This window comes from Diabrotica virgifera, chromosome 9 (genome assembly GCF_917563875.1).
Source record: "Diabrotica virgifera virgifera chromosome 9, PGI_DIABVI_V3a".
NCBI lineage: Eukaryota > Metazoa > Arthropoda > Insecta > Coleoptera > Chrysomelidae > Diabrotica > Diabrotica virgifera.
In genome coordinates, this window is record NC_065451.1 from 216523329 (window position 1) to 216550833 (window position 27505).

General features: G+C 31.8%; 1 protein-coding gene across 1 annotated transcript in view; it reads left to right on the plus strand.

The window, feature by feature from the left end:
- Positions 1–27505, plus strand: part of LOC114337166 (cell adhesion molecule Dscam2) — a 477141-nt gene that overhangs the window by 36989 nt on the left and 412647 nt on the right. Inside the window, exon 2 of the mRNA XM_050660810.1 lies at positions 15914–16302. Coding sequence (XP_050516767.1) covers positions 15939–16302 — 364 coding nt within the window. The 5' untranslated portion in view covers positions 15914–15938. The remainder of the gene's footprint in view (positions 1–15913; positions 16303–27505) is intronic.

Here is a 27505-nt window from a genome sequence, read left to right on the forward strand (position 1 = left end):
AACCCACATTTTTCGAGGAAATTTTTCGTCAGAGCAAATCGGGAAAACATGCCTATATGTAGAATTACATTGGGGTGAATTTTTAGATGAGTGTTTTTGGTGTAAAGTTAAAATCTTCGGAGTTAATAGACCAATAATTGAAAAAAACACGATTTTGTTAATAATAAAAGTAGCACACTATCTGCGGACTTTGCATAGCTATATTATTAATATGTATATAGGATCATAATATTCGATTCCAGCAATGAAATTGCTGGTAAATAACCTTTCTTTGTACTTTAATAATTAGACCAGCGTATTATAACTATTTTTTTTTTCAAAATTTAATAATAATTATTATGCAAAAAAACAAAAAATTTATATTTTGTCGATAAAATATTAAATAAGCATCTCATCTTTATAAGTTTGATCAATGTATCATGATTATATTGGTTATTATTGCGATCGTAAATTGTTAATCAACAATTGAATTGTTGCTAAAATATTCGTTTAATTTTCACCGGCTTCTGGAATTACAATCTATACCAAGAAAGCATTGATGTCACTAAGTTATTTAATTATTGATTAATAATTACTTACCTAAAACTTTATTTGAAAATTAGAGTTTTTGTTGGGAAAACCCGCATTTTCCGAGGAAAATTTTCGTCGGAGCAAATCGGGAAAAACATATCTTTATGCACAATTTAATTGCGGTGAATTTTTATTTTGGTGTTTTGGTCGTAATGTTAAAATCTTTGGAGTTATAGAGCAATAATTGGAAAAAATACGATTTGCCGGCGCCATTTTGTTTATAAAAAAAGTAGCACACTATCTGTGGACTTTGTATAAGTATATTATTAATATATAGGACCTTATAATTCGATTCCAGCAATAAAATTGCTGGTAAATAACTTTTCCATGAATTTTGCTAATTAGCCCAGAGTAATATTTAAATATAAGAATTTGTTCTGCAAAAAGTAATTTTTCTTCTTTTGGCATCATAACCCTAGATGTATCTTTGCCCCTTGTGCCCTTCTTCATTGTCTTATATTCATGATTTTCAGTCATCAACCATCTCGTTCTGGGCCTTATTTTTTTCGTCTTCCTATCGGCTTCCCTTCTAATATTTTCTTTGCTGCTTTTGCATCTTTTTGTCTTTGAACATGTACCAGCCATGACAGTCTTTGACTTTTCACAAATCTTACAATATCATATCCCTCAATCAATTCATTAACCTCTTCGTTTCTCCTGATTCTCAATGTGCCGTCTTCCTCTTGCACCGGGCCGTATTTTAAGTAGACACCAGGGTGTTGAAATCAGTTAGGGTTTGGAAAAACAGTACATTTACAAATACTAACAGATTTGGGCACCAGAGTGTTGAAACCAGCTAGCTTTTTTAGTGGTTATACATGCATAGATGCTAACGGCTATTGACATTGAATTTATATACCTACTGGTGTGGAAAAATATTTAAGTGATCTAGGTATTAATAAATTAATTAAACGTTGTTGGGATATAAGCAATAATAAATTAACACAAAAGAACATCATAAAAAATAATGTTGTTCTGAAGCTATTTCCTTGTGGCATTTTTATAATTAACTATTTAGATGGGAAATAACCCACAATTAAATTAAAAAAAAATAATTTTTGTTAACGTTTCGACGCCCAAATCGGGTGTCGTCAAAATACAAAATACTACTAAATTAAACAAAAATTTTGTTGCTTAGTAAAAAATTCTTCTAATAATTTATTTAATCTGACTCATTTATATCGGCAATTCAGACAGGTATTATACATTTTAAAGTATTTTTTACTAAGCAACTTCAAGTTTCTTTTAATTTAGTAGTATTTTGTATTTTGACAACGACACCCCATTTGGGCGTCGAAACGTTAATAAATTTTTGAAGTTATACTTCTTTACCGGCGATAGAGGGTGATTTTTTTATATGTTAAAACCTATCAGCCCGGCGCGTGCGCATTATAACTTTGTTCTGATTGGATGTTCAAATGACATGTCAAAAATTATCCGATATGGCAGCTGTGGTTTGGAGGTAAAGGTAAAGGTAAACAAATGTATAATATATTAGTTTTATTGTTGTGAGGACAGAAACAAAAAAGTTTATAATATTGTAGTGACTTTTAAATAGTTTTTAAAAGCAACAGGTACGTAATAATTGTTAATGTATCATGGGTATAAACCTACCTATTTGATCTGCCAAAATACATAGTATGTAATACTTTTATTTATATAATTTGATTACCATCAAAATTTCTATCAATATTCACCTAATATATTGTTTTTTTACTCTGTTTTGTTGTATTTTTTCAATTCTAAATCATTTCAATTCAAAATTAAAATAATTTGATCAATTTTCAAAATATCAAAATATCACAAGTTTAATCCGTTTAGTTAGTCGATCTTCGTAAATAATGACATAGTGTCCGTGGCTAAGCGGAGAAGGCGAATGAATTCCAATACCAACCGCTCTTATCAGCGCTGGTTCGAGTCCCAATAGAAACTTTCTTTTTTTTTTTTAATACATTTTATGATTGTAAGTATATTTATTATATAATTGTATTTTCAGAAAATACGTATTTAGTTAAAAAAAATTTCGACAATTAATGTTCAGACATCATTTGTGGCTTGTTTAATGTGTTTGTGTGTGTTTTATTCTTTTATTATTTTAATTTTTGGCACTGTTCTAATAAAAATGTTTGAGGAGTAGTAAGTATAAATTAGTTTAATATTTAAACAAAATATAAATAAAAAGTATATTAATTTCGTTTAAATCATATAATAGAAGTATAACTTCTTACGTGCGTACAAAGTACACACACATTCTTTTTTTTTTAATATAATTGTGGCTTATTTCCCATCCAAATAGTTAATTATAAAAAATAATATTAGATTAATGAGCAGATCCATGCCCTTTAGCGTTAGGTTGGTTCTCTGTGATGTTCCTCATCAGGTCTCTGCTTCTTTTTTTTTTCCTTTTGTTGCCTCGGTTTTGGAAAAATAGTACGTTTACAGATGCTAGCGTGTGTTCACACTAGGGCACTAGGGTGTTGAAATCAGTTAGGGTTTGGAAAAACAGTACATTTACAAATACTAACAGATTTGGACACAAGAGTGTTGAAACCAGCTAGCTTTTTTAGTGGTTATACATGCAAAGATGCTAACGGCTATTAACATTGATTTTATATACCTACTGCTGTGGAAAAATATTTAAGTGATTTAGTTATTAATAAATAATTAAACGTTGTTGGGATATAAACATTAATATATTAACACAATAGAACAACATAAAAAATAATGTTGTTCTGAGGCTATTTCCTTGTGGCATTTTTATAATAATTAACTATTTAGATGGGAAATATGAATAGATAATAACATCCAAGACTTTACCCGTGAGGACTACTTCATTACTCACGGGTCATTACTCACGGGCTGAAGTAAGGTTCAAGTAGTGCATGTCACTTTTAGTATATTAGTTGTATATAAACCGCAGAGAATAGTATGTATACTATTCAACGAGCTTCATCAGGTAATGATGGCTATTACTCACGAAGATGAAGTTTGCGGCACGAGCCGAAGGCGAGTGTCGTAATTCATCAGAGTAAATAATAGCCATTACGTGCGAGTATAATCCTATACTTTTTCTAAGACCTTTTTTATTTTAATTAGTAAAAACATGATTATCAACTACTCCAGATTAAAATTATACAGAAATATAAAAAAATGGTTGAGTATACCTTTCCGTTTATACCTTGTTTAATATGTATGAATTTTGACCTTTATCATTTTTAGTGAGAGTGACATTAGCGCATTTGCTGTGTTTATTGAAATTTATAACTTACACTTATTGTGTTTCTTTTATAAAGTTATATTGTCTTAAATATATTATAACATAGTTATATTATTATATTATATTATACAGGGTGGTTCATCTTATTCGCCTCGGTCTCTGTACGGAAAACCACTTGATATTTTAAAAAAATTTCTTCACAGAAATATACAGGGCCTTTAATACTACAACCTAAGAATAATTTGAATTATACAGGGTGTTCCAAAAAAGAGTGGTATACCAAAGTTATATTTTTTCTTATGGAATGCCCTATATCTGATGACATTATTGAATTGACCTTAAAAAATAAGCCATACTTTCATAAGGGTTCCCTATACCTAAATACAGGGTGTTTTGATTTATTTCGATTTTTATAAAAATTTAAGGTTTTAGAAAAAAATAAATATCTACGAATCTAAGAAGTAGTAACAAATTATTTCTTGGATCTAGATAATAGACTATTTAGCATACTTAAACAGATGCTTATTGCAACAAAATTTCTTACAGGGTGGTCAAAATATGAGATTGTTCTATTAACAAATTCAAGCTGTAATAACTTACTTATTTTAAATAGAACACCCTATATCTTACTAGTCTATCGCGTAGAAAATTTACTTAGCTTTCAATTTGTATTAGGGTTTCCTATACCTATCTTTTTACAGGGTGGTCAAAATATTAGATTGTTCTATTAACAATTTCAAGCTGTAATAACTTACTTATTTTAAATAGAACACCCTGTATCTTACTAGTCTATCAAGTAGAAAATTTATTTAGCTTTCAATTCTTATTAGGGTTTCCTATACCTATCTCCCTTCATTTTTTAAATATTTAAAGATTTCCTAATTTGTAAGCTTTAAAAATTAGAATTACATAAGTACCTATGTCGTGTTTATGTACAACACATCACCAACACCGGCAATATTCTTAGACAAGATACTGTCATTAATAAAGTTTTCATTGTTATCATGTAATCACACAGAGTGTTGTATTATTTTAGTTGATTTTGGCCTACATGTGAAATTGAATATGTTTATTTTAAACTGCATACCCTATATTAGATGCCGTATTCTGGAAGATATTTAAATTATATTTCATTCTGTATAAGTATTTTCCATATCTTAACCCAACGGTTATTAAGTAAATTTAAGAACGCCACTTTTTGTTTGAATCTTTAAATCTAAATTAAAACAATTAAATGCAATGGCTACTTTGACGAAAACGAGCCTATTGTACAAAAATATGTAAAAATGGGTATTTACAGAATAACATGGGAATTTATATTTTCAGAATAACATGTGTGTTGAGAATGTTAACATGGAATTGAAGAGATTTTAAATATCTTCCATTATAAAGAATAGAATATCGAGTATGTCATTTAAAATAAGAACACTCTGTGTGATTAAATGAATAAAATGTGAATTTTATTAATGAAACTATCTTGACTAAGATATTTATGAGCATCAAGTTAGCTAAACACCTATCACAAATCGATTCGAAAGTAGGTGGATAATTTGCCGCTAATTAGTCGTTAATTAGTTGTGAAAATACCGATTTTGTCGTTTCTTTTTTTTTTTTTATTTTTTTAGGTGCTTTGCTAACTTGATATAAAGTTAGCAAAGCACACCTCCGAAAAATGACTTTAGAGCGTTCGTAGGAGAATCGGAATAGGATTAGTTTTTGCCGCTAATTAGTCGCTAATTAGTTGTGAAAAAATTAATTTTCTAAATTAATTTTTTTTTTGTTTTTTTGGGTGCTTTGCTAACTTGATATAAAGTTGGCAAAGCACGCTTCCATAAAATGATTTTAGGGATTTCGTAAAAGAATGAAAATAGAATGAGAATTTGCCGCTAATTAGTCGCTAATTAGTTATGAAGAAATGAATTTTCTAAATTAATTTTTTTTTGTTTTTTTGGGTGCTTTGCTAACTCGATATAAAGTTGGCGAAGCACGCCGCTATAAAATGATTTCAGAGTTTTCGTAAGGGAATGAGAATAAAATGAGAATTTGCCGCTAATTAGTCGCTAATTATTTGTGAAGTAATTTTATTCAGAAAAATTTTTTTTTTGTTTTTCACGGTGCTCCGCTTACTCGATATAAAGTTGGCAAAGCACGACTCCATACAATCATTTTAGGGTTTCCGTAGAAGAATAGCAATGGAATAAGAATTCTTTGCTAATTAGTCGTGCATTAGTTGTGAGAATACCAATTTTGTCGTTTTTTCGTTTTTGACGGTTCTTTGCTGACTTGATATAAAGTTCGCAAAGCATGCATCCATAAAATGATTTAGGTTTTTTTTAAGAAGCATGGAAATAGGATCAGAATTTGCCGCTAATTAGTCGCTAATTAGTTGTGAAGAAATTAATTTTCTAAATTAATTTTTTTTTGTTTTTTCGGGTTCTTTGCTAACTTGATATAAAGTTGGCAAGCACACCTCCGAAAAATCATTTTAGGGTTTTCGTAGAAGAATAGGAATAGAAAAAAAATTTGCCGCTATAGTCGTGAATTAGTTGTGAGAATACCGATTTTGTCGTTTTCATTCTTTTACGAAACCCATAAAATCATTTTATGGGGGCGTGCTTTGCCAACTTTATATCAAGTTAGCAAAGCATCCAAAAAAAACGAAAAAAAAAATTCATTTAAAAAATTCATTTTTTCACGACTAATTAGCGGCAAATTCTCATTCTATTCTCTTTTTTTCACGAAAACCCTTAAATCATTTGATTGAGGCGTGCTTTGCCAACTTTATATCAAGTTAGCAAAACACCCAAAAAAACAAAAAAAAAATTAATTAAAAAAATTATTTTTTTCAGAACTAATTAGTGACTAATTAGCGGCAAATTCTCATTCTATTCCCATTTTTCTACGAACGCTCGAAAGTCATTTTTTGCAGGTGTGCTTTGCTAACCTTATATCAAGTTAGCAAAGCACCTAAAAAAATAAAAAATAAAAATAAACGACAAAATCGGTATTCTCACAACTAATTCACGACTAATTAGCGGCAAATTTTTTTTCTATTCCTATTCTTCTACGAAAACCCTAAAATGATTTTTCGGAGGTGTGCTTGCCAACTTTATATCGAGTTAGCAAAGCAGCCAAAAAAACAAAAAAAAAATTAATTTAGAAAATTCATTTCTTCACAACTAATTAGCGACTAATTAGCGGCAAATTCATATTATATTTTCATTCTTTTACGAAACCCATAAAATCATTTCATGGGGGCGTGCTTTGCCAACTTTATGTCAAGTTAGCAAAGCATCCAAAAAAACGAAAAAAAAATTCATTTAGAAAATTCATTTTTTCACAACTAATTAGCGACTAATTAGCGGCAAATTCTCATTCTATTCTCTTTTTTTCACGAAAACCCTTAAATCATTTGATTGAGGCGTGCTTTGCCAACTTTATATCAAGTTAGCGAAACACCCAAAAAAACAAAAAAAAAATTAATTAAAAAAATTATTTTTTTCAGAACTAATTAGTGACTAATTAGCGGCAAATTCTCATTCTATTCCCATTTTTCTACGAACGCTCGAAAGTCATTTTTTGCAGGTGTGCTTTGCTAACCTTATATCAAGTTAGCAAAGCACCTAAAAAAATAAAAAATAAAAATAAACGACAAAATCGGTATTCTCACAACTAATTCACGACTAATTAGCGGCAAATTTTTTTTCTATTCCTATTCTTCTACGAAAACCCTAAAATGATTTTTCGGAGGTGTGCTTGCCAACTTTATATAAAGTTAGCAAAGCACCCGAAAAAATAAAAAAAAATTAATTTAGAAAAATAATTTCTTCACAACTAAGTAGCGACTAATTAGCGGCAAATTCTGATCCTATTTCCATGCTTTTTCATAAAAACCCAAATCCTTTTATGGATGCATGCTTTGCGAACTTTATATCAAGTCAGCAAAGAACCGTCAAAAACGAAAAAACGACAAAATTGGTATTCTCACAACTAATGCACGACTAATTAGCAAAGAATTCTTATTACATTGCTATTCTTCTACGGAAACCCTAAAATGATTGTATGGAGTCGTGCTCTGCCAACTTTATATCGAGTAAGCGGAGCACCGTGAAAAACAAAAAAAAAATTTTCTGAATAAAATTCCTTCACAAATAATTAGCGACTAATCAGCGGCAAATTCTCATTTTATTCTCATTCTCCTACAAAAACTCTGAAATCATTTTATAGCGGCGTGCTTCGCCAACTTTATATCGAGTTAGCAAAGCACCCAAAAAAACAAAAACAAAATTAATTTAGAAAATCAATTTGTTCACAACTAATTGGCGACTAATTAGCGGCAAATTCTGATCCTATTTTCATGCTACTACAAAAAAACCTAAATCATTTTATGGATGCGTGCTTTGCGAACTTTATATCAAGTCAGCAAAGAACCGTCAAAAACAAAAAAACGACAAAATTGGTGTGTTCACAACTAATGCACGACTAATTAGCAAAGAATTATTATTCCATTGCTATTCTTCTCCGGAAACCCTAGAATGATTGTATGGAGTCGTGCTTTGCCAACTTTATATCGAGTAAGTGGAGCACCGTGAAAAACAAAAAAAAAATTTTTTGTGAATAAAATTCCTTTACAAATAATTAGCGACTAATTAGCGGCAAATTCTCATTTTATTCTCATTCCCTTACGAAAACTCTGAAATCATTTTATAGCGGCGTGCTTCGCCAACTTTATATCGAGTTAGCAAAGCACCCAAAAAAACAAAAAAAAAATTAATTTAGAAAATTCATTTCTTCACAACTAATTAGCGACTAATTAGCGGCAAATTCTCATTCTATTTTCATTCTTTTACGAAATCCCTAAAATCATTTTATGGAAGCGTGCTTTGCCAACTTTATATCAAGTTAGCAAAGCACCCAAAAAAACAAAAAAAAAATTAATTTAGAAAATTAATTTTTTCACAACTAATTAGCGACTAATTAGCGGCAAAAACTAATCCTATTCCGATTCTCCTACGAACGCTCTAAAGTCATTTTTCGGAGGTGTGCTTTGCTAACTTTATATCAAGTTAGCAAAGCACCTAAAAAAATAAAAAAAAAAAAAGAAACGACAAAATCGGTATTTTCACAACTAATTAACGACTAATTAGCGGCAAATTATCCACCTACTTTCGAATCGATTTGTGATAGGTGTTTAGCTAACTTGATGCTCATAAGATATTTAAGTATATTGCCGGTATTTTTGATGTGTTGTACATAACCAAGACATAGGTACTTAATTCTAATTTTTAAAGCTTACAAATTAGGAAATCTTTAAATATTTAAAAAATGAAGGGAGATAGGTATAGGAAACCCTAATAAGAATTGAAAGCTAAGTAAATTTTCTACTCGATAGACTAGTAAGATACAGGGTGTTCTATTTAAAATAAGTAAGTTATTACAGCTTGAATTTGTTAATAGAACAATCTAATATTTTGACCACCCTGTAAAAAGATAGGTATAGGAAACCCTAATACAAATTGAAAGCTAAGTAAATTTTCTACGCGATAGACTAGTAAGATATAGGGTATTCTATTTAAAATAAGTAAGTTATTACAGCTTGAACTTGTTAATAGAACAATCTCATATTTTGACCACCCTGTAAGAAATTTTGTTGCAACAAGCATCTGTTTAAGTATGCTAAATAGTCTATTATTAAGATCCAAGAAAGAATTTGTTACTGCTTCTTAGATTCGTAGATATTTATTTTTTTCTAAAACCTTACATTTTTATAAAAATTGAAATAAATCAAAACACCCTGTATTTAGGTATAGGGAACCCTTATGAAAGTATAACTTATTTTTTAAGGTCAATTCAATAATGTCATCAGATATAGGGCATTCCATAAGAAAAAATATAACTTTGATATACCACTCCTTTTTGGAACACCCTGTATAATTCACATTATTTTTAGGTTGTAGTATTAAAGGCCCTGTATATTTCTGTGAAGAAACTTTTTTAAAACATCAAGTGGTTTTCCGTACAGAGACCGAGGCGAATAAGATGAACCACCCTGTATAGTTAAATTTAAAAACGTACATTATAACTTTATAACATATGTCCACCAATAATAGCCATTTCTTATTTATTACATTGACAATAGGTACAAAGTGCTTAAAATTTTCGAAAACGAATAAAACTTGAATTGACTATTTCTTGTTGTATTTTTACAATACGTAAGACAGTATTTGCCGTTTTTTTTTTAATTTTATAAAACAACATTTATTTCTGTATATTATAATTTTAATCTCGAGTACCTACATACCTAGCTGACAATATATTTTTTTACTAATTAAAATAAAAAAAAGGTCGTAGAAAAAGTATAGTATTCTACTCTCATGTAATGGCAATTACTCACTCTGATGAATTACGACACTCGCCTTCGGCTCGTACCGCAAACTTCATCGTGAGTAGTAGCTGCCTATAAATGCATGCTCGTTGAATAATATACCATGAAGACCTAAGTGGAAGAAGAGGGTATGTAACATTTTCTAAAATTTTGAGTTTCTTAGTGAATGAAGGTGGTATATAACTTCACTATCATATGACACTTATACTGTATCTCTAAAAACCTTAATAAGAGATATTCTAGTGGATGAAGGAGGTATGTAACATTTAAAATACGATTCTTGAATGGAAGAAGAAGGTATGAAATATTTTTCGTCTTTTTCAGGTTTAAATTGTTTATAACTCGAAAATATTAACTTTAGAGAAAAATTACAAAAGACCTTTTTTGTTTCCAATGATCAAAAGAACCTAAAATAATGTACCCGGGTTGAAAAAATTCATTTTTTTTAATTTGTTTAAATTTTTTTTTATTAAGTGTAGCTAAATAACTACGAAATTATGGTATTTAGATATAGGGAATATAACACAAAAAATAATCAGGATTTCTTAAGGACTTTAAAACCCAAAAATATACAGGGTGTTCCATTTGAAAAAAGAAAATTCATTAGATTTACAGAAAAACGGAAGTTCTGACAACAATGTAATTGTCACTATTATATCGGCCGCATTAGAAAACCCTTTGTCAGCAAAATCTATAAAAAATCGTGCATGCCGTTTCCGAGATAATTGAGGCTTTCCATATATAAAACTCAGTCTGTGTAATATACTCCATTTAATAATACAAGGCAAGGTATACGGAAGAAGAAAGGCCAGGCCGAAGAAGACCGTCATGGCTTAGACACCTGTGAGAATGGTTTAACAGATCCTCTACATCCCTTTACCGAGCTGCCATTAACAAAATTACTATAGCCTTGCCAATATAAATGAGTCAGATTAAATAAATTTTTACAAGAATTTTTTACTAAGCAAAAACATTTTTGTTTAATTTAGTAGTATTTTGTATTTTGACAATGACACCCGATTTGGGCATCGAAACGATAATAAAATTATTTTTTTCAATTTAATTCTGGCTTATTTCCCATCTAAATAGTTAATTATAAAAATGCCACAAGGAAATAGCCTCAGAACAACATTATTTTGTATGTTGTTCTTTTGTGTTAATATATTATTGTTTATTTTCACAACAACGTTTAATTATTTATTAATACCTAAATCACTTAAATATTTTTCCACAGCAGTAGGTATATAAAATCAGTGTCAATAGCCGTTAGCATATCGCACACCTAGTTCAATAGTGCCACAAGTAAGTGCAAAACACAATATTCTCGAGAAATGAGCAAAACGTGCTGTGGTGAATGCGTTATGCCCTGTAAATAATTTATTTTGAGAGTGACTTGCTTCAAAATTACAATTTATGTAGTAAATTATACACTTATTGGCTGGATCTTATTACAATTTATTAAAAATAAAACGTTATTATTGTTTTGATAGTTATGGCGATATTTCATTGTGAAGAAAGTCATTTATAAAACAATACTTAGGAGATACGGCGGCAATATATGAAAAAATCAATTGATTTTTGCAGTTGTGGCCGTATTGAACGTATTGAATTACATCGGTTGTATTGTGGCAGTGTATATTATCGCCACATCTCCCAGTTATGGCCGTATTGCATTTTTAAAACCTCCAAAAACCCTACAGTGAAATACCGAAGTAACTTACTTTATACTTATCCAAAACAATATTTTAGTTCAGGCTGTTTTTGCATTAGATGGGCCATTATATAGGCAATATTTTACAGCCTTAACCCAAAATTCGAATTTTTTGCAGTTGTGGCACAATTGAACTAGGTGTGCGATGTATGCATGTATAACCACTAAAAAAGCTAGCTGCTTTCAACACTCTAGTGTCCAAATCTGTTAGTATTTGTAAATGTACTGTTTTTCCAAACCCTAACTGATTTCAGCACCCTGGTGTCTACACACGCTAGCATCTGAAAATATGCCACCGGGCCATATACTTTTCTCAGTACTCGAACGTCCTGAGTTATGCTTCATTTTTTTTTGTAAAAAGTAATTAACACATTCGCGGACACGCTGTCATTTTATACACGTATTCTTATGGAGTAAATGACTTCATATGCAGTCATGACCTCGAATGTGTTAAGTACATGTTTGTAATATATTATGTACTACATAATTAAAGAAGCTTTAAAGAAGTGTCGAAAACAAAAATCCTCACATTGTGCGTTACAAATCTCACCCGGAACAAGTTTAGCTAGAATCTAATGGAATATCAACATAAATAAACCACATCTGGATGACATCATAGCATAAATAGAAATCCAGTAGTCAAAATAATTTGTTTTTTATTTATAATGGTACTATAAAACCCCAATTTGGCGTTCAATACTCTCTTCCAAAATTCGCTACGCAATGAGAGTTTATTTAATGCTAAATCCAGATGCATGTCATATAAATAGATCATTTCAGTTCATATTATTTACCAGATGCTACTTACCAAGTGACCTTCATTTCGGTTTATTTATTAATATCTTCTAACGACTTTTAGGAATATGTAGTTTTTGGTGTCAGGGAAGACTTATACAGGGAGAAAGTACACGGAAAAATATAGGTACAATAGTATTAAATAAATTAGAAAAAGTAGAAAGGATTCTTTCATGTTCAAGTATGCATTCTTAAATATTCTTATTCTTTACGCACCATCTCCGTGTCGGAGGTTGGCAATCATCATCCTTATTCTGATCTTAGATGCGGCTTCTCTGAATAGTTCGATCGATGTGCTTCCATATCATTCCATCAAGTTACGCAGCCATTAAATTCGTCTCCTTCCTATACTCCTCCCGTAGTATTTCTTCCTTTGTAATCTTCACTTGTATTGTTTTCTTCTAACGATATGTCTTGTAGGTTTCCTCTTTGGTCTTCGAAGACCTCTTCAATATATTATTTCCTTTTCAGTTTTAGCATTTCGTCAGTAGTTATCATGGTGTTCCCGTTTTCATCTATTTTGGCTTCTTTTTAGCAATACTGCAATTTCTTTAACCTTCTTATGTAGGATGAATAGGTCATATTTCTTTAGAAGATCTCTTTTGTTACATTTTTCCTTAAAGAAAGTTTGTTTTGTCTCTCTTATCTTTTTTCTTACTTCATTGTTAATGCTTTTGTATTTGCTACTGCTTTTGTTCTTGGCTTGTCTGCGTTGGTCCATCATGGCCAGTATCTATTCGGTCATCCTATTATCTTTCTTTCTTATCGGTTCTTTTAACATGTTTTTGCATGAAATTGGGAGACATTTTTATGGTGTTTCCGATTGTTGACCTTGTAGGCGTTAGTGTCTATTTTACCAAGGTTTTTAGATATTTTCTGTTGGAGTTTCTCTTTTACACCATCTTCCTTCAGTTTTCTAACTTCTAGTTTTGGGGTTTTTTGAGTTTTTTTTTAATACGTTTAAGCTTAGTTCTTTCTAGTACAGACCAATAAATGCGTCACCGGCAAAAAGTTTGCAAAATCGCACGATTCTATAAAAAGGTGAATATCATTTAAATGTAAAGTAGTGGTAATTTAAATAAAGAGTAATGGTCGAAGACACACTACCCTAAGGCAAACCAGGTCAATGTTATTTCAGAAGATTAGACATAGTTGTGTCATTGTTGTTAATTTTAGAAGATTAGATGATATAGTAGATTGTAAATGTTTATTTATTGTAAATATAACTTTTAAAACCAGTTCAACACAAAGAAAAACAAAATGCAAAATAGGTATACATATTTACAAAACCTTAAAATAAGATAGGTTCACGCATATTGTTCGGAAACCTGGACACCTTATACAAATGAGGCAAGAATATTAGCCATCTTTGAAAGAAAAATTTTGCGACACATATACATAGGCTCAAACTAAAATGGAATTTGACGAAGAAGATATAACTTTGAACTATACAAAATATACCAGGATCTGGATATCATAACATTCAAAACAAAATAAGCAAACAAGTGCCAATAGGAAAAATAACCAGAGAGGATAACTAAAACTGAGATAGAGTGTATAACATAGGTTGCTGGATACAAATTTGAAAAGTCTTACATGTAATTTAGGAATGTCTTAAACACTAACGGTTAAAAAATCTGTCCAACTGTACTAAGAATTTGTTAACGAGAGAAAAAAACCATGAAACAAAACTAGAACATAACGTAAACAAAATAAATATACTTAAACAAAATCCTAGAGCTACAATATATTACTTACTAGTTATTATAAATTTTTCGAATGTCTGTGTACACTATTAATTGTCCATCCAAGTCACTAGCACGTAGTTCCTAACTGTAAGGTGTGAAGATGCGGCAACCCTATGGTCTAGGCTTCCAAAAAAAAGGACACTACAAAACTTATAATTAATTGTTCTTACACCAAAAACGGGTCAATCTTTGACAGATTGGAGAGCACTTTGTAAATGTGTATATTTAAATCTTTGACGAATTTTTGAGAACGTCTGCAGAGAGGTTGTTTTGACCTCGTTTGCTCTGGCTTGTAGGCGGGTGCCTGGTGTTTGGGGAATATTTTTTGAAAACTACATTATGTCTTTTATGCACACGGAACACTGGTTTGTCATTTACTTATTCATGTGTTTTATCACATTTGCAAATTTTGTCAAAAGTGGAGTTACATATTTATTACTAAATTAAAATATTTTTAAATAGTTTTAAATGTTCAAATGGATTTATTTGAACAGTACAGATAGATAGGCCAAAACTTAGATGATGGGATGTTGTGAATGAGGATAATAATAAGAAAAGGTATGCAACAAACTGACGATTGGCCAAGGGCTACGACTAAATTGCGGAGAAGATATTGGTAGAGCATGTCATTCAGGAAGTATGGGGATTGGAGTCAACGTATTTATGATCATTTTCCTTATTATGAAGAGTTTGAAAGCTTTATTGATAATCTCCAAAAGACATTGTGGTAAAGGCATATCGAAATATTATAAATACTTATTTGCTTTATTTAATTTAAAAAATAAAAACCTTATCTTGTAAAAGGTATATTTAAAATCCCTAAAAAGAGCTGTATTACAACAAAACGTTTTCGGAATCAATATTACATCATCAGTGTTATCACAGGTTTACATGCTTTAAGCCACCAACATGTACGGGTAAAAACCCTTAAATTTATTTTAAACAGGGGGTTTAAACAGGGGGTTAGGGTTACATTATAGGTATTATCCGATTTTAAAGGATGTTAAAAATATTTCCAGAATAACCCCTGGCATCACATGACATCAACCATATTGGTTGGGAAATTGTAGGTAGAACCTTACATGGCAGAGCTTAGGTGACAAACTTTGCCATGTAAGGTTCTACCTACAATTTCCCAACCAATATGGTCGATGTCATGTGATGTCAGGGGTTAATCTGGAAATATTTTTAACATCCTTTAAAATCGGATAATATAATGTAACCCAACGGTTTAAAATCAATTTAAGGGTTTTTACCCGTACATTTTGGTGGCTTATAGCATGTAAACCTGTGAGAACACTGATGATGGAATATTGATTCCGAAAACGTTTTGTTGTGATACAGTCCTTTTTAGGGATTTTAAATATACCTTTTACAAGATAAAGTCTTTTTTTTTGTAATTTATGGTATACAGCTAGTACAGGAATATTTCCTTGTGCTATTTTTATTTAATTTAGTTATTAAATTACACTGTCTTTTTGTTGCAGGCCCCCGGCTGTTACCGCCCCGGCCATGCTTCTAGCATCCCTCTATTTCGTGTTACTCGCCGCGAGTGTGCGCGCCGAAGACGACACGACGGCAGGTCCCGTCTTCCTCAAGGAACCCCCCAACCGCGTCGACTTCTCGAACACCACCGGCGCCGTCGTGGAATGTAGTGCGCGCGGTAACCCGCCCCCGGATATAATTTGGGTGCGTGCCGACGGTTCCGCCGTAGGTGACGTCCCCGGCCTTCGACAGGTTCTGGCTAACGGCAATCTGGTGTTCCCACCCTTCAGAGCGGAGGACTACAGACAGGAGGTGCACGCCCAGGTCTACGCTTGTTTGGCGAAGAACACCGAGGGATCTATTCATTCTAGAGATGTCAACGTGAGAGCAGGTAGGGTCCATGTCACATACCTCTACAATTCAATTGATTAAAGGAGTGTATAGTTGCTAAACAATTATTACAGAAAATCGTATCTTAAGCTTATTACAAAGCTATTCGTTAAGTTTCGAGAGGTAAACATACTGAATAGCAGGTATAGTAATTAAACGTACAATATATTAACATTTATTACTTTGTACCTGTGCCCCGGAAACTTAACGACATCACTCAAATACAAATGAATTTGTAATAAGCTTAAAATAAGGTTTCTGCGATAATTTGATGGCAGCTATACAAGTTACTACATCATTTGGATACTGAGAACAATGTTTATTACATATTTAGGTCTGTTTCTGTATCAGTTGGTTCATTATACTAGGCTGTTCAATAAGTTTTGTGGTTCGATAAGAAAAACACAATTTTTATGATTTAAAATACACTTTATTATTCAGTATAGTCTCCCTGAACATGTATACACTTAAAAAGGGGTAGTTCCCTGGGTTGGCTGTATACCTTATAGTTAAACAAACTGGAACATGAAGTAAAAACCACTTCTATGTAAAAGGTATATATACTAAAAATTTTTAGAATCCCAATGGATTCAATAAAATGAGTTCATCAGAACGTTTTCAAACCTATCGGTCCATCATCAGTGAATTTGAATACTTGCAAAATAGCCCCAGAACCAAACAATGGTTGTGATTATAAATAAATCTACATTATGTTAAAATAAATTTAAAAATGTATACACTTGTTAATACGCTTCCAGATGACTTCATCATTTGATGAAAAACGTTTTCCACGCATGATTTTTTTTAGCTAACAGATGGAAGTCGCTAGGGGCCAAATCTGATGGATACGGTGGATGCTCCAACAATTCGAAATTTATTTCATAGTTAAAATTCTCATATGACACGGTGCATTGTCCTGTTGAAAAATGATTTTTTTCTTCTGCAAACCTGTTTTTTTTCACTAATTTTTTCCTTAAGCTGGTCTGAAAGGTTACGATAATATTCAGAATTTATTGTTTTACCAGTTTGCAAGTACATACCTAATCCACAAACAAAATTCTTCTCACATCCCAAAAACTGATGCCAATACCGTTTTGGCTGATTTCTTGACACAAACTCGTTTCGGAAATGAAGAACCAGGCTCACACCATTTTTTAGCCATTTGTTTTGATTCAGGATCATGGTGATAGACCCCAGTTGCATCCATAGTGATGAATCGACTCACCTAATCTACTTTATCCTTTCGAAAACTCTCTAAATATAGCTGACAAAGACAAAGTCGAATTCCAGTAGTGCTGCAAGATTGACCAGACTTGTCACAATTTCCTCCAATGCACATAATGCCCTGGTGTCTAGTAACCATGAGCTTGAAAACTTGTTCTCAGTTGACAAAAGATGCTTGTTAAAATATTGTTTATCGAGAAATAAAAAATGAGACTTTTGTATAGGTAGGTATCATAATTTTGTTGCTCCGATAAACAATTTTTTGGCGATAAAATATCAGGTGATATAAACGCTTAACTAAACGTTTTTTCATAATTACAAAAAGAGCAATACAATGTTAAAAAAACTAAATGATCAATGTTTTCATTGTTTGTTGATATAATTGTCCATTTTCAATTTTTAAAAAGCTTAACATGTTTTTACTGTTTTTGTTCTTAATGTTTACACCTGATATTTTGTGTTTTTTTTTTTTCGTTTAGAAGGTCTGGCAAGTGGTAATCAAAATATACATATTTATCTGGAAAATCCTTTGCACCGTTCACAGACTAAAAGTTTATGTTACCATTAAACAACAAACTATAAAGTTAAACCATTACATCATTCATTGAAATAATTGAATTTTTTTTTGCAAATTAGATTTTTTGGGATAAGAATTGTCATTCTAAAGCAGATGATGCAATTTTTGGTCATAAAATCAACGATTTTATCTTTCCAGTACGATAAAAAAAATTGCTATTTTTAAACGAATGACAACGCACACATCTTATGTAAAATATAATGCCACTTAAAAGAAAGAAAATGTACATGAATAGATTCGTCTCGAAATTACAATCATTTCATATCATTGCGTCAACTCTGAATTTTGATTAATAACGACGTAAATGGATATAAATTAATCTAAAATCAAATGGGTACGTGCGTGAGTTAGAGAGAGAAAAGAGATTTTGTGAATGGAGAGTTCATAAATATTTCTGCAGGTATTAAGGCAGAGGCTTACTCTTATCTTATAGGTAGATAATAAATTAGGTGTAATTCGGTCACTCGTAGAAAAGTATATATAGTAAAACCTCCATTAACCGAAATGATTGGGGGGGATGGAAGCCGTTTCGGATAACAAGAATTTCGGTTAAAAATAACATTGTTTTTTGTACTCTTCTTTTACCAAATTACATAGTATTGGAGAGATATAGCTGCAAAACATCGTTGTCAAAGGAAAACACAAAAGAAAATAGAAGATTTCTTTAAAAAAACACTCTAAACATGTTCATTTTCTTTAATTTTATTGCTTTTTCTAAATTCACTTTTTATTGACGAAATTATAGAAACTGTTAAAAAGTGTAAAAAATGTTAAAAATTATAGAAACCATTTCGGTTAAACGATGTTTCGGTTAAAAAGGTTTCGGTTAACGGAGGTTTTACTGTAGTCCCTCTAATCGGCTTAACTCATGATAGTACATTCTTTCACGGTTTTTGCTCTAAATTTTAAAGAACCTCTTGGATTGACATGAAATTTCGCATACGCCTAGCTTACATGTCAAAGAAAAACAGTGATATTGTGCCGATGTGTGCTTTTGCCATGGTGGTGAAAAAATATATTTCCACAATACAGACTAATTTTAAGTAACTTTTCTTCTATAGAGCTTTTTCGCCAAGTCATCACATTTCGAGTTATTTACGAGTGAATATGTTCATTTTTCAACAAAATAACCTCATTTTTAGACGGTTTTTCGCAAATAACTCAAAAAGTAAGTATGTTGCCGAAAGAAACGTTCTTAGCAAAAATATAGCCTGTAAAAAAGTAAAAAAAATGGTGTACGCGTGAGGTCTCTGGACCTCGTAGAACCAGAGTTAAAGCCAATGAAAAATAGATTCATATTCACCAAATTCCAAATAGAATATTTCGACGTGAAATATCCAAAAAATTAGCACTTTTTGGGGAAAACCCATTATAACTTTTTTAAAGTGTTTTAAAAAAGCTTTATTTCTGTTTTTATAAAAAGACTAGCATTAAATTTAAGCAAGTTACGCTCAAAATAAAGTTGGTCCCTTTTGTTTTGGCAAAAAAAAAAATCGGGAAGACCACCCCCTAATTAGCAACTTAAATGAAATTAATCGTTACCGCTCCACAAATTATTTTACTTGTGTTTATATGATCTGTAAGTTTCATCGATTCAAAGTGCTTATTTTTGAAAAAATTTGGCTTTAAGTAAAATTTTTAAAAATTTTAATTTTGAAAAATATGCTTTTTTTCAAAATAACTTAAAAATTGTTAGAGATACCAAAAATTTCGAAAAACAAAAAAAGTCAGCATTGCTTTTCTGAATATCATGTATTTTTTTGTTTTTCTGTTAGTCAAAAATTTATTAAGATTTGGTGTTTCTAAATTTGCATACATTCGTGATCAGTGACTCGTTCAACCCCTTTTAACTACAGCCCTTTCAATAATAAGGACTTTGAACCGATGAAACTTACAGATCGTATAAACAATACATACACGAGTCAAGAAACTTGTGAAGTCGTAACGATTCATTGAGATACTAATTATGGGGTGATTTTTCCGATTTTTTTACCAAAAAAAGGGACTAACTATATTTTGAGCGTAACTTGTTTACTTTTGATGCTAGAAATTTTTTTTACAAAACAAAAATGAAGCTTTTTTTAAACACTTTAAATAAGTTGTAATGAGTTTTCCCCGAAATGTGCTTATTTTTTGGTTATTTCACGTTAAAGTATTCCATTTGGAATTTGGCGAATATAAACCTATTTTTCATTAGCGATAACTCTGCTTCTACTAAGTATAGAGATTGAGTTATTTGCGAAAAACCATCTAAAAGCGTGGTTATTTTGTTGAAAAAATGAACATATTCACTTGCAAATAACTCGAAAAGTATTGACTTAGTGAAAAAACCCTATAGAACAAAAGTTACTTAAAATTATTCAGTTTATCCATTTCCGGACTTACTTTGGACGAATTTTTTTGCACCCCCCAACAGGCGGTGAAAAGCACCCCCAGGGCAAAAGCACATATCGGCACAATATCACTTTTTTTCTTTGACTTGTTAGCTATGTGTATGCCAAATTTCATGTCAATCCAAGCGGTTCTTTAAAATTTAGAGGTTTTGCAATATTTTACCGTTAAAGAACGTACTATGATGGGAAGCTGATTTCAGTGGTCAATAGCCACTTGACTAATAGTATTTATGAATGACAGTTTTATGGACTTCAAAAATGTGATTTCTTTAAACTTTAATTGCAATTTACGCCTTTTTAAATCAACATTCAGAGTTGCCGCAATGATATGGATATGAAGTTTTTTAATTTATTCATGTAAATTTTATTGTATTTGAGTGACATTATATTTTCCATAAGATGTGTACGGTGTCCTTTAATTCTTTTTTTTTTCGCTTCCAGACCTTCTAACTTAAACTTAAATCATTTTATACATGTGTAGTTCTCTTTCAGGTATCCCAGGACTTTAATAGTGTAACACATTTATTAGTATGTATTACTATTTTGCTGCAGATATTATACCATTAAAAAGCGTAATAATTCCCAAACAGTTTTAAAACATTTACAGACTGTTTTTAACAGACATTATAATATACGAAATAATATAGTATATCGATAATTTTCGAAGAAAATTATGATAGCACATTTTAGGGATTTCTCTCGCTCTTTTGAGATGACAGATCAACGTCATTTGTCAAACGCGACAGTCATCAAATAGATATCGACCGGGGTTTTCAGAAAGAGTTTTTACCACATTTTCTTGCCGACAAGTTCCCGCTCAGTTCATATTAATTTATTCAAATATGCAATTTGGTTTTATAACTAAATCTTTTTTCTACGAAATATATCCATTTCGAATCGATTTTTGCCATTTTGGCATTGTGAGGCTTATGTTTTCGGCTTAGTTGAACATGATTCGATTATTCTGCAAGATGGTATTGGTTTCTATGATAAAATATGGTGGATATAATGGTCGTTTACATAGCGTTGTTCAATGAGCTATGTCATTCGATAAGAGATAGCGCTTTAAAGATAGTTTATAATAGAAAGAGCTAATCGTCTAACAAATAAATCAATACAGATTGCCGCCTATGCCGATGACATCAGAATTATGTGTCGTAGAACGGAAGATGCAGCAGAAATATATTTACAATTACAAATTTTAACTATTTATAATGGACAATAAGCCACAATATTATTAAAAAATGATTTTTATTAACGTTTCGACGCCCAAATCGGGTGCCGTTGTCAAAATACAAAATACTACTAACATAAACACAAATGTTGTTGCTTAGTAAAAAAATTCTTCTAATAATTTATTTAATTTGACTCATTTATATCGGCAATTCAGATACATATGATACATTTTAAAGTAGAAGACTTTAAAATGATATTGCCAATATTTATGAGTTGCGTTCCTGGGACGACTTTACTGAAAGATAGTTCATTCGATTACATGAAATCAACTCCAACTCAAGAATATCCGTCACCAAAAAATCATAGCATGTGATCTGTCTTTAAAAAGACAACCACAAGCAACGGTGACATTAAAATTCTCGCGTTAGAGATCTCATAGTAAATCACGAGGGAAAACCAGGAAAAACCTCGTGATACTATCCCAACATCGTAAGTATTTGGTCTTACATTTAATTTACTCTCAAAATTAATACCAAATTCTGACTTTACTATAATTTTGTTTAAATTATAAATAATATCAATAATACATGGATATACATATAAGTAATACTAAATTATAAAATATGTACTAACTCGACTATTTTCTTACTAATTGTGGTATTTTCTTTCTATTGACTTCCTCTTTCAGTATGGGTATCCACATCCTACTGCATTCCACCGAGGAATTTGCGACACAATTGGTTTCGTTTAGCATAATTAGAGCCGCTTCTTTGATTTTTCTCTTTTTACTATCTGTTTCTTTCAGGACTATACTTGAATCTCTCCACTGAACTCTATGTTCATTATCCCATGCGTGTTGACATATTTGAGATCTATCAAATTCTCTATTTTTAATATAAGATTGATGTTCACTTATTCTAACGGTTAATGGTCTTGATGTTTCACCTATATAAAACTGTTCGCATTCACAAGGTATTTTATAAATACAATTCTTTGTCCTTTCTTGTTCATTGTTAGGTTTAGTTTTAGATAGAATAGATCTCAATGTGTTGGTTGTTTTGAATGTTGTTGAAATGTTGAATTTATTTCCTATTGTTTTAAGTTTCTCGGATAGTCCTTTTATGTATGGTATTGATATTTTCCTCGTATTATTTCTTGTGAATGTTGTAGGATCCCGTTCTATGTTGTTCTGTTTGGATTTTATTAGATTCTATTAGATACGGCACCCGATTTGGGCGTCGAAACGTTAATAAAAATCATTTTTTAATAATATTGTGGCTTATTTCCCATTATAAATAGTTAAAATTGTAAAAATGTCACAAGAAAATAGCTTCAGAACAACATACAATTACAAATATGGCTAACAGACTGTACTATTTTTTTTATAGAAATAAATATTCAAAACACACAAAATAACACAGGTCAGAGTTAGAGAAAACATACGGACAGTTGAATTAGAGGACGATATTGAAACTATAGGAAGTTTCACATATCTGGAAGTTGTATTAAGCATGGATGCAAGAGAAGAACCAGAAATTCAAAGTAGAATAGTAATCAGGGTCTACAAAACTATTATGAGACCAATAGTACGTATAATATTGATGCGAGACATTGGTGATCACAGAAAACACAAAAATAAAGCTGGAAGTATTTGAAAGAAAAGTCCTAAGGAAGATATTTATACCTTATTAACGAAAACGGAGTATGAGGATCGAGATACAACCATTAACTCTACCAAAGAGGGGTCGATGGGCTGGTCATGTAGTGTGAATAGAGGCCGAAATGAAGGCCACGGGAAAGGTGAGAGGATGAAGTGGCAGCAGACGCGCAAAGTTTGCTCCTAGGTGCAAGAATCTGGAGAAGATCGACGCGGAACGGGCAAGGTTGGAGAAATAGTTTGGGAAAAGCCAAGGGTCGATTTGAGCTGTAGTGCCATTGGAGAGACAGAAAAAGGATCAAAAGGAGCTTATACGTCATTCCATCATTATGAATTAGACTTGAGTCTAGACCAACAAAGTAGTAGCATAAGTTTTTTGGGATTTTGGTCGTAAATTACCTCTAAACTGGTAAAAAAATCGACTCATATTATTATTTCAAGCTTTTTGTACAAGCTGGATATAAAAATGAGTGAAAAAATGAAAAAAAACCTGACTTACAAAAGAATAAAATCTTTTTGAATCAAAATAACATAACCGGAATAATCCATCATGTAAATCAGGAATTAAAATACGAATTGTTGCAAAATCCACCCTATTCACCAGATCATGAACATATTTGCTCATACATGCTCATATTTTCAATGTCTCATGAACAAAGAAGTAATAGCAGGATCTTGAATGGGTTGCATGTGAGAGTTCATTTTAAATGAAGTAAAAGTCAGACTTACTCTCAATCTTTATTATAACTTCCGACGACCGGTTTCGCTCTTTAAACTTTGTAGAGCATCTTCAGGTCAAAGGTAACAAGTTACAAAATGCTACAAATAAAAACCAGAATTAGCACATTGTCTGGTTGTAAAAGATGCTAAAGATCCATATGATCAAGCCAATGTTGAATAACATACATAAAAGTAGCGAAATAGCATACCAATGCACATGCAAGCATTCATGGGGGTAGTGGTACAAAACTTCCCTCAAACGCGACAACATGCGCAGAAGTATGCTATACATAATCATGCAATCATAACGTGTCGTACTTACATTCGGATACAAGGTGCCATCAACTCAGTTTTCATTATCATGATGTTTCTTTTAAAGTTATGTTAACGGGATATGGTGGTCTATAACGCCCGTCTATTCCACCATATCCCGTTAACATAACTTTAAAAGAAACATCATGATAATGAAAACTGAGTTGATGGCACCTTGTATCCGAATGTAAGTACGACACGTTATGATTGCATGATTATGTATAGCATACTTCTGCGCATGTTGTCGCGTTTGAGGGAAGTTTTGTACCACTACCCCCATGAATGCTTGCATGTGCATTGATATGCTATTTCGCTACTTTTATGTATGTTATTCAACATTGGCTTGATAATATGGATCTTTAGCATCTTTTACAACCAGACAATGTGCTAATTCTGGTTTTTATTTGTAGCATTTTGTAACTTGTTACCTTTGACCTGAAGATGCTCTACAAAGTTTAAAGAGCGAAACCGGTCGTCGGAAGTTATAATAAAGATTGAGAGTAAGTCTGACTTTTACTTCATTTAATAGCAGGATATTCGTCAGGATTCTTAGTTCAAAGATCGATTCCATAAAGTAGAAGAATACTGGAACAAGTAGGTATACTAAAGTTAGATATAAAGCTAGATTTTATTAAACAAAAAACGATTTTTAATCACAAACTACTGTTTTCTTATCAAACAACCTAACTCATTGAACAATCAACTATTTTCAAGCATGAAACTTAATGGCATTTATCTGTATCCTGTAATATTTTTTTTCTAAAAGTTATAATTTTCTCATCACCAATACCGTCAGTATCAACATCTGCTGACATATTTTCTGTCGATTTCGTTTTGCTTTAGTATTAAGCAATTCCTATTTCGTCAAACCATTTTTAACACATCAAATAATGTGTAATATAGATACCACATGGACAGTTCGACTAAATTTTGGTAGGTGGTTAGGTGGGTTGGCCATATGTAAAAAACACTCGCTTAGAGCATGAAATTGGCCTACAAAAGTATTTTACGAAACAGTAGATACATTTGTAATGTTTGTTTTAAGTATTTTTCTTTCTAATATGTACTATTATTCAATATGTTTTTTAGATGGTACAATAATATATTATTATTAAAATACAGTAGGTTTCGCGATAGCTTTGAGCCTCATTTAGAAATTAGAAAAAGAAGAATATGAGTTTTTGTAGAGATTTTTCTTATAAAGTGTTATTAATATTTTAAAATAATTTTTTCCCATAATCATCAGTACGATACTGATTATTACAATTATTACAATATGATCATAAATGACCAATGATCAATTTAAAGTTAACCTAAATTAAGTACTTAAGAGCTTCATCATCATCATCATCATCATCATCATCATCATCATCATCATCATCATCATCATCATCATCATCATCATCATCCAGCCCTTTGCGTCCACTGTCGGATATAAGCCTCCCTCAATTTTGTCCATTGTGATCTATTTTGAGCACTTTGCATCAAATTTCTTGACATTTTCTTGAGATCGTCAGTCCAACGAGTAGGGGGCTTCCACTTCTTTTGTCTAATCTCGGCCTCCACTCAAGTAATCTCTTCGTCCACCTCCCATCACTAATTCGGGCGACGTGTCCGGCCCAGTTCCATTTCAGGGTGCCAATTCGAGTAATTACATCGACAACTCCTGTTCTTCGTCTTATGTCTTCATTTCTAACTCGGTCAGGAAGCGATATACTCAGCATTGACCTTTCCATTTTCCTCTGAGCTTTTTGCAGCATTTTAGAAGTTGTAGCTGTCAATGTCAAAGTTTCGGCACCATAAGTCATCACAGACAACACACATTGGTCAAATGTTTTACGTTTTAAAGAAAGTATATTGCTTTTAAAGATGTCTTTGAGTTTTCCGTAGGCTGCCCATGCTAGGTTTATTCTTCTTCGTAGTTCGCATGTTTGGTTGTATCTTGTGATCTTTATTTCGTGTCCAAGGTATATGTATTTGTATAGTTATTTTGTTTTGGAGATGTTTATTTTAAGACCTACACTAACGCACACTAACTGAAGTTCATGTAGCATTGTACATATCTCCTTGAGGTTGTCAGAAAATAAAACTATCTCGTCTGCGAATTTCAAATTTGTTAATCTTCTACCGTCAATGTTCAGGCCTCTCTCTTCCCAGTTAAGTGTTTTATTACAAGCATATTGTAGCACTGCGGTAAACAGTTTAGGCGAAAAGGTATCGCCCTGTCGGACTACTCTGCCGATTGGGATATGATCCGTGTTTTTATGTAGTTTCACCGACATAGTTGCGTTCTTGTATGTATTGTAAATTAATCTTGTGTATCAGTAGTCAATGCGGCGTGCTTGTAGTGCTTCCAGAATTTTGTCAAATTCTACCGTGTCAAAGTCTTTATGGAAATCTACAAAAGCCAAAACGAGTAGTCGATTGTATTCGATACTCTTTTCTATTATCGTTTTAATGCTCTTTAGGTGATCATTTCTTCCAAATGTGGTACGAAATCCCGCTTGCTCTATTGGCTGGTAGAAATCAAGTTTTCTTGAAGTCTTAAGAGCTTACCTTATAGCATTTTGCTCTGCTTTTCACTATCACTCAAAGTAGTTCAAAAGGATTTATCCTCTGCAATCTTCTAGATTGTCCAGTAGTATCGAGGAGCTGAATTGCCTCAATATTCTCGTGGCTATGAAGTCGTTGCTCGTGACTTCCTGTCATCTTCTTGATGGTTGTATCCACAGTTTACATTCCTAGGTCCTTATGTTTGCAATGTTTCTTGTTTTGAATTATTTTGAAAATAGGAATATTTTCTCATTCTGTTTGCTGAATATTGTTCACCAACAATTCTGCTTCTTTATCTAATTGCTTCGCGTTTGGTAGTGGAACTTCTAGATTTATTTTCTCTTCAAGGCTCAGCTTAAAACTTGCCCAATCCGTTAATTTGTTTATTAATGTAGGGTTACTTTCTTGTTTACTAATCTTGCCTCTCATGGTTACTACTAAGGGCGAATGATCAGAATGTAAATCCCAACATTAAATCAGGGATCTGGTTTCTATATGTAGGCCAGTAGGTTGGTCTACCCTCTACCAGTTGATAGTGATTCGCGGCTATGGTCTTTAATAGCTAATGATTGCTCCTTATCCTTAGTGGTAG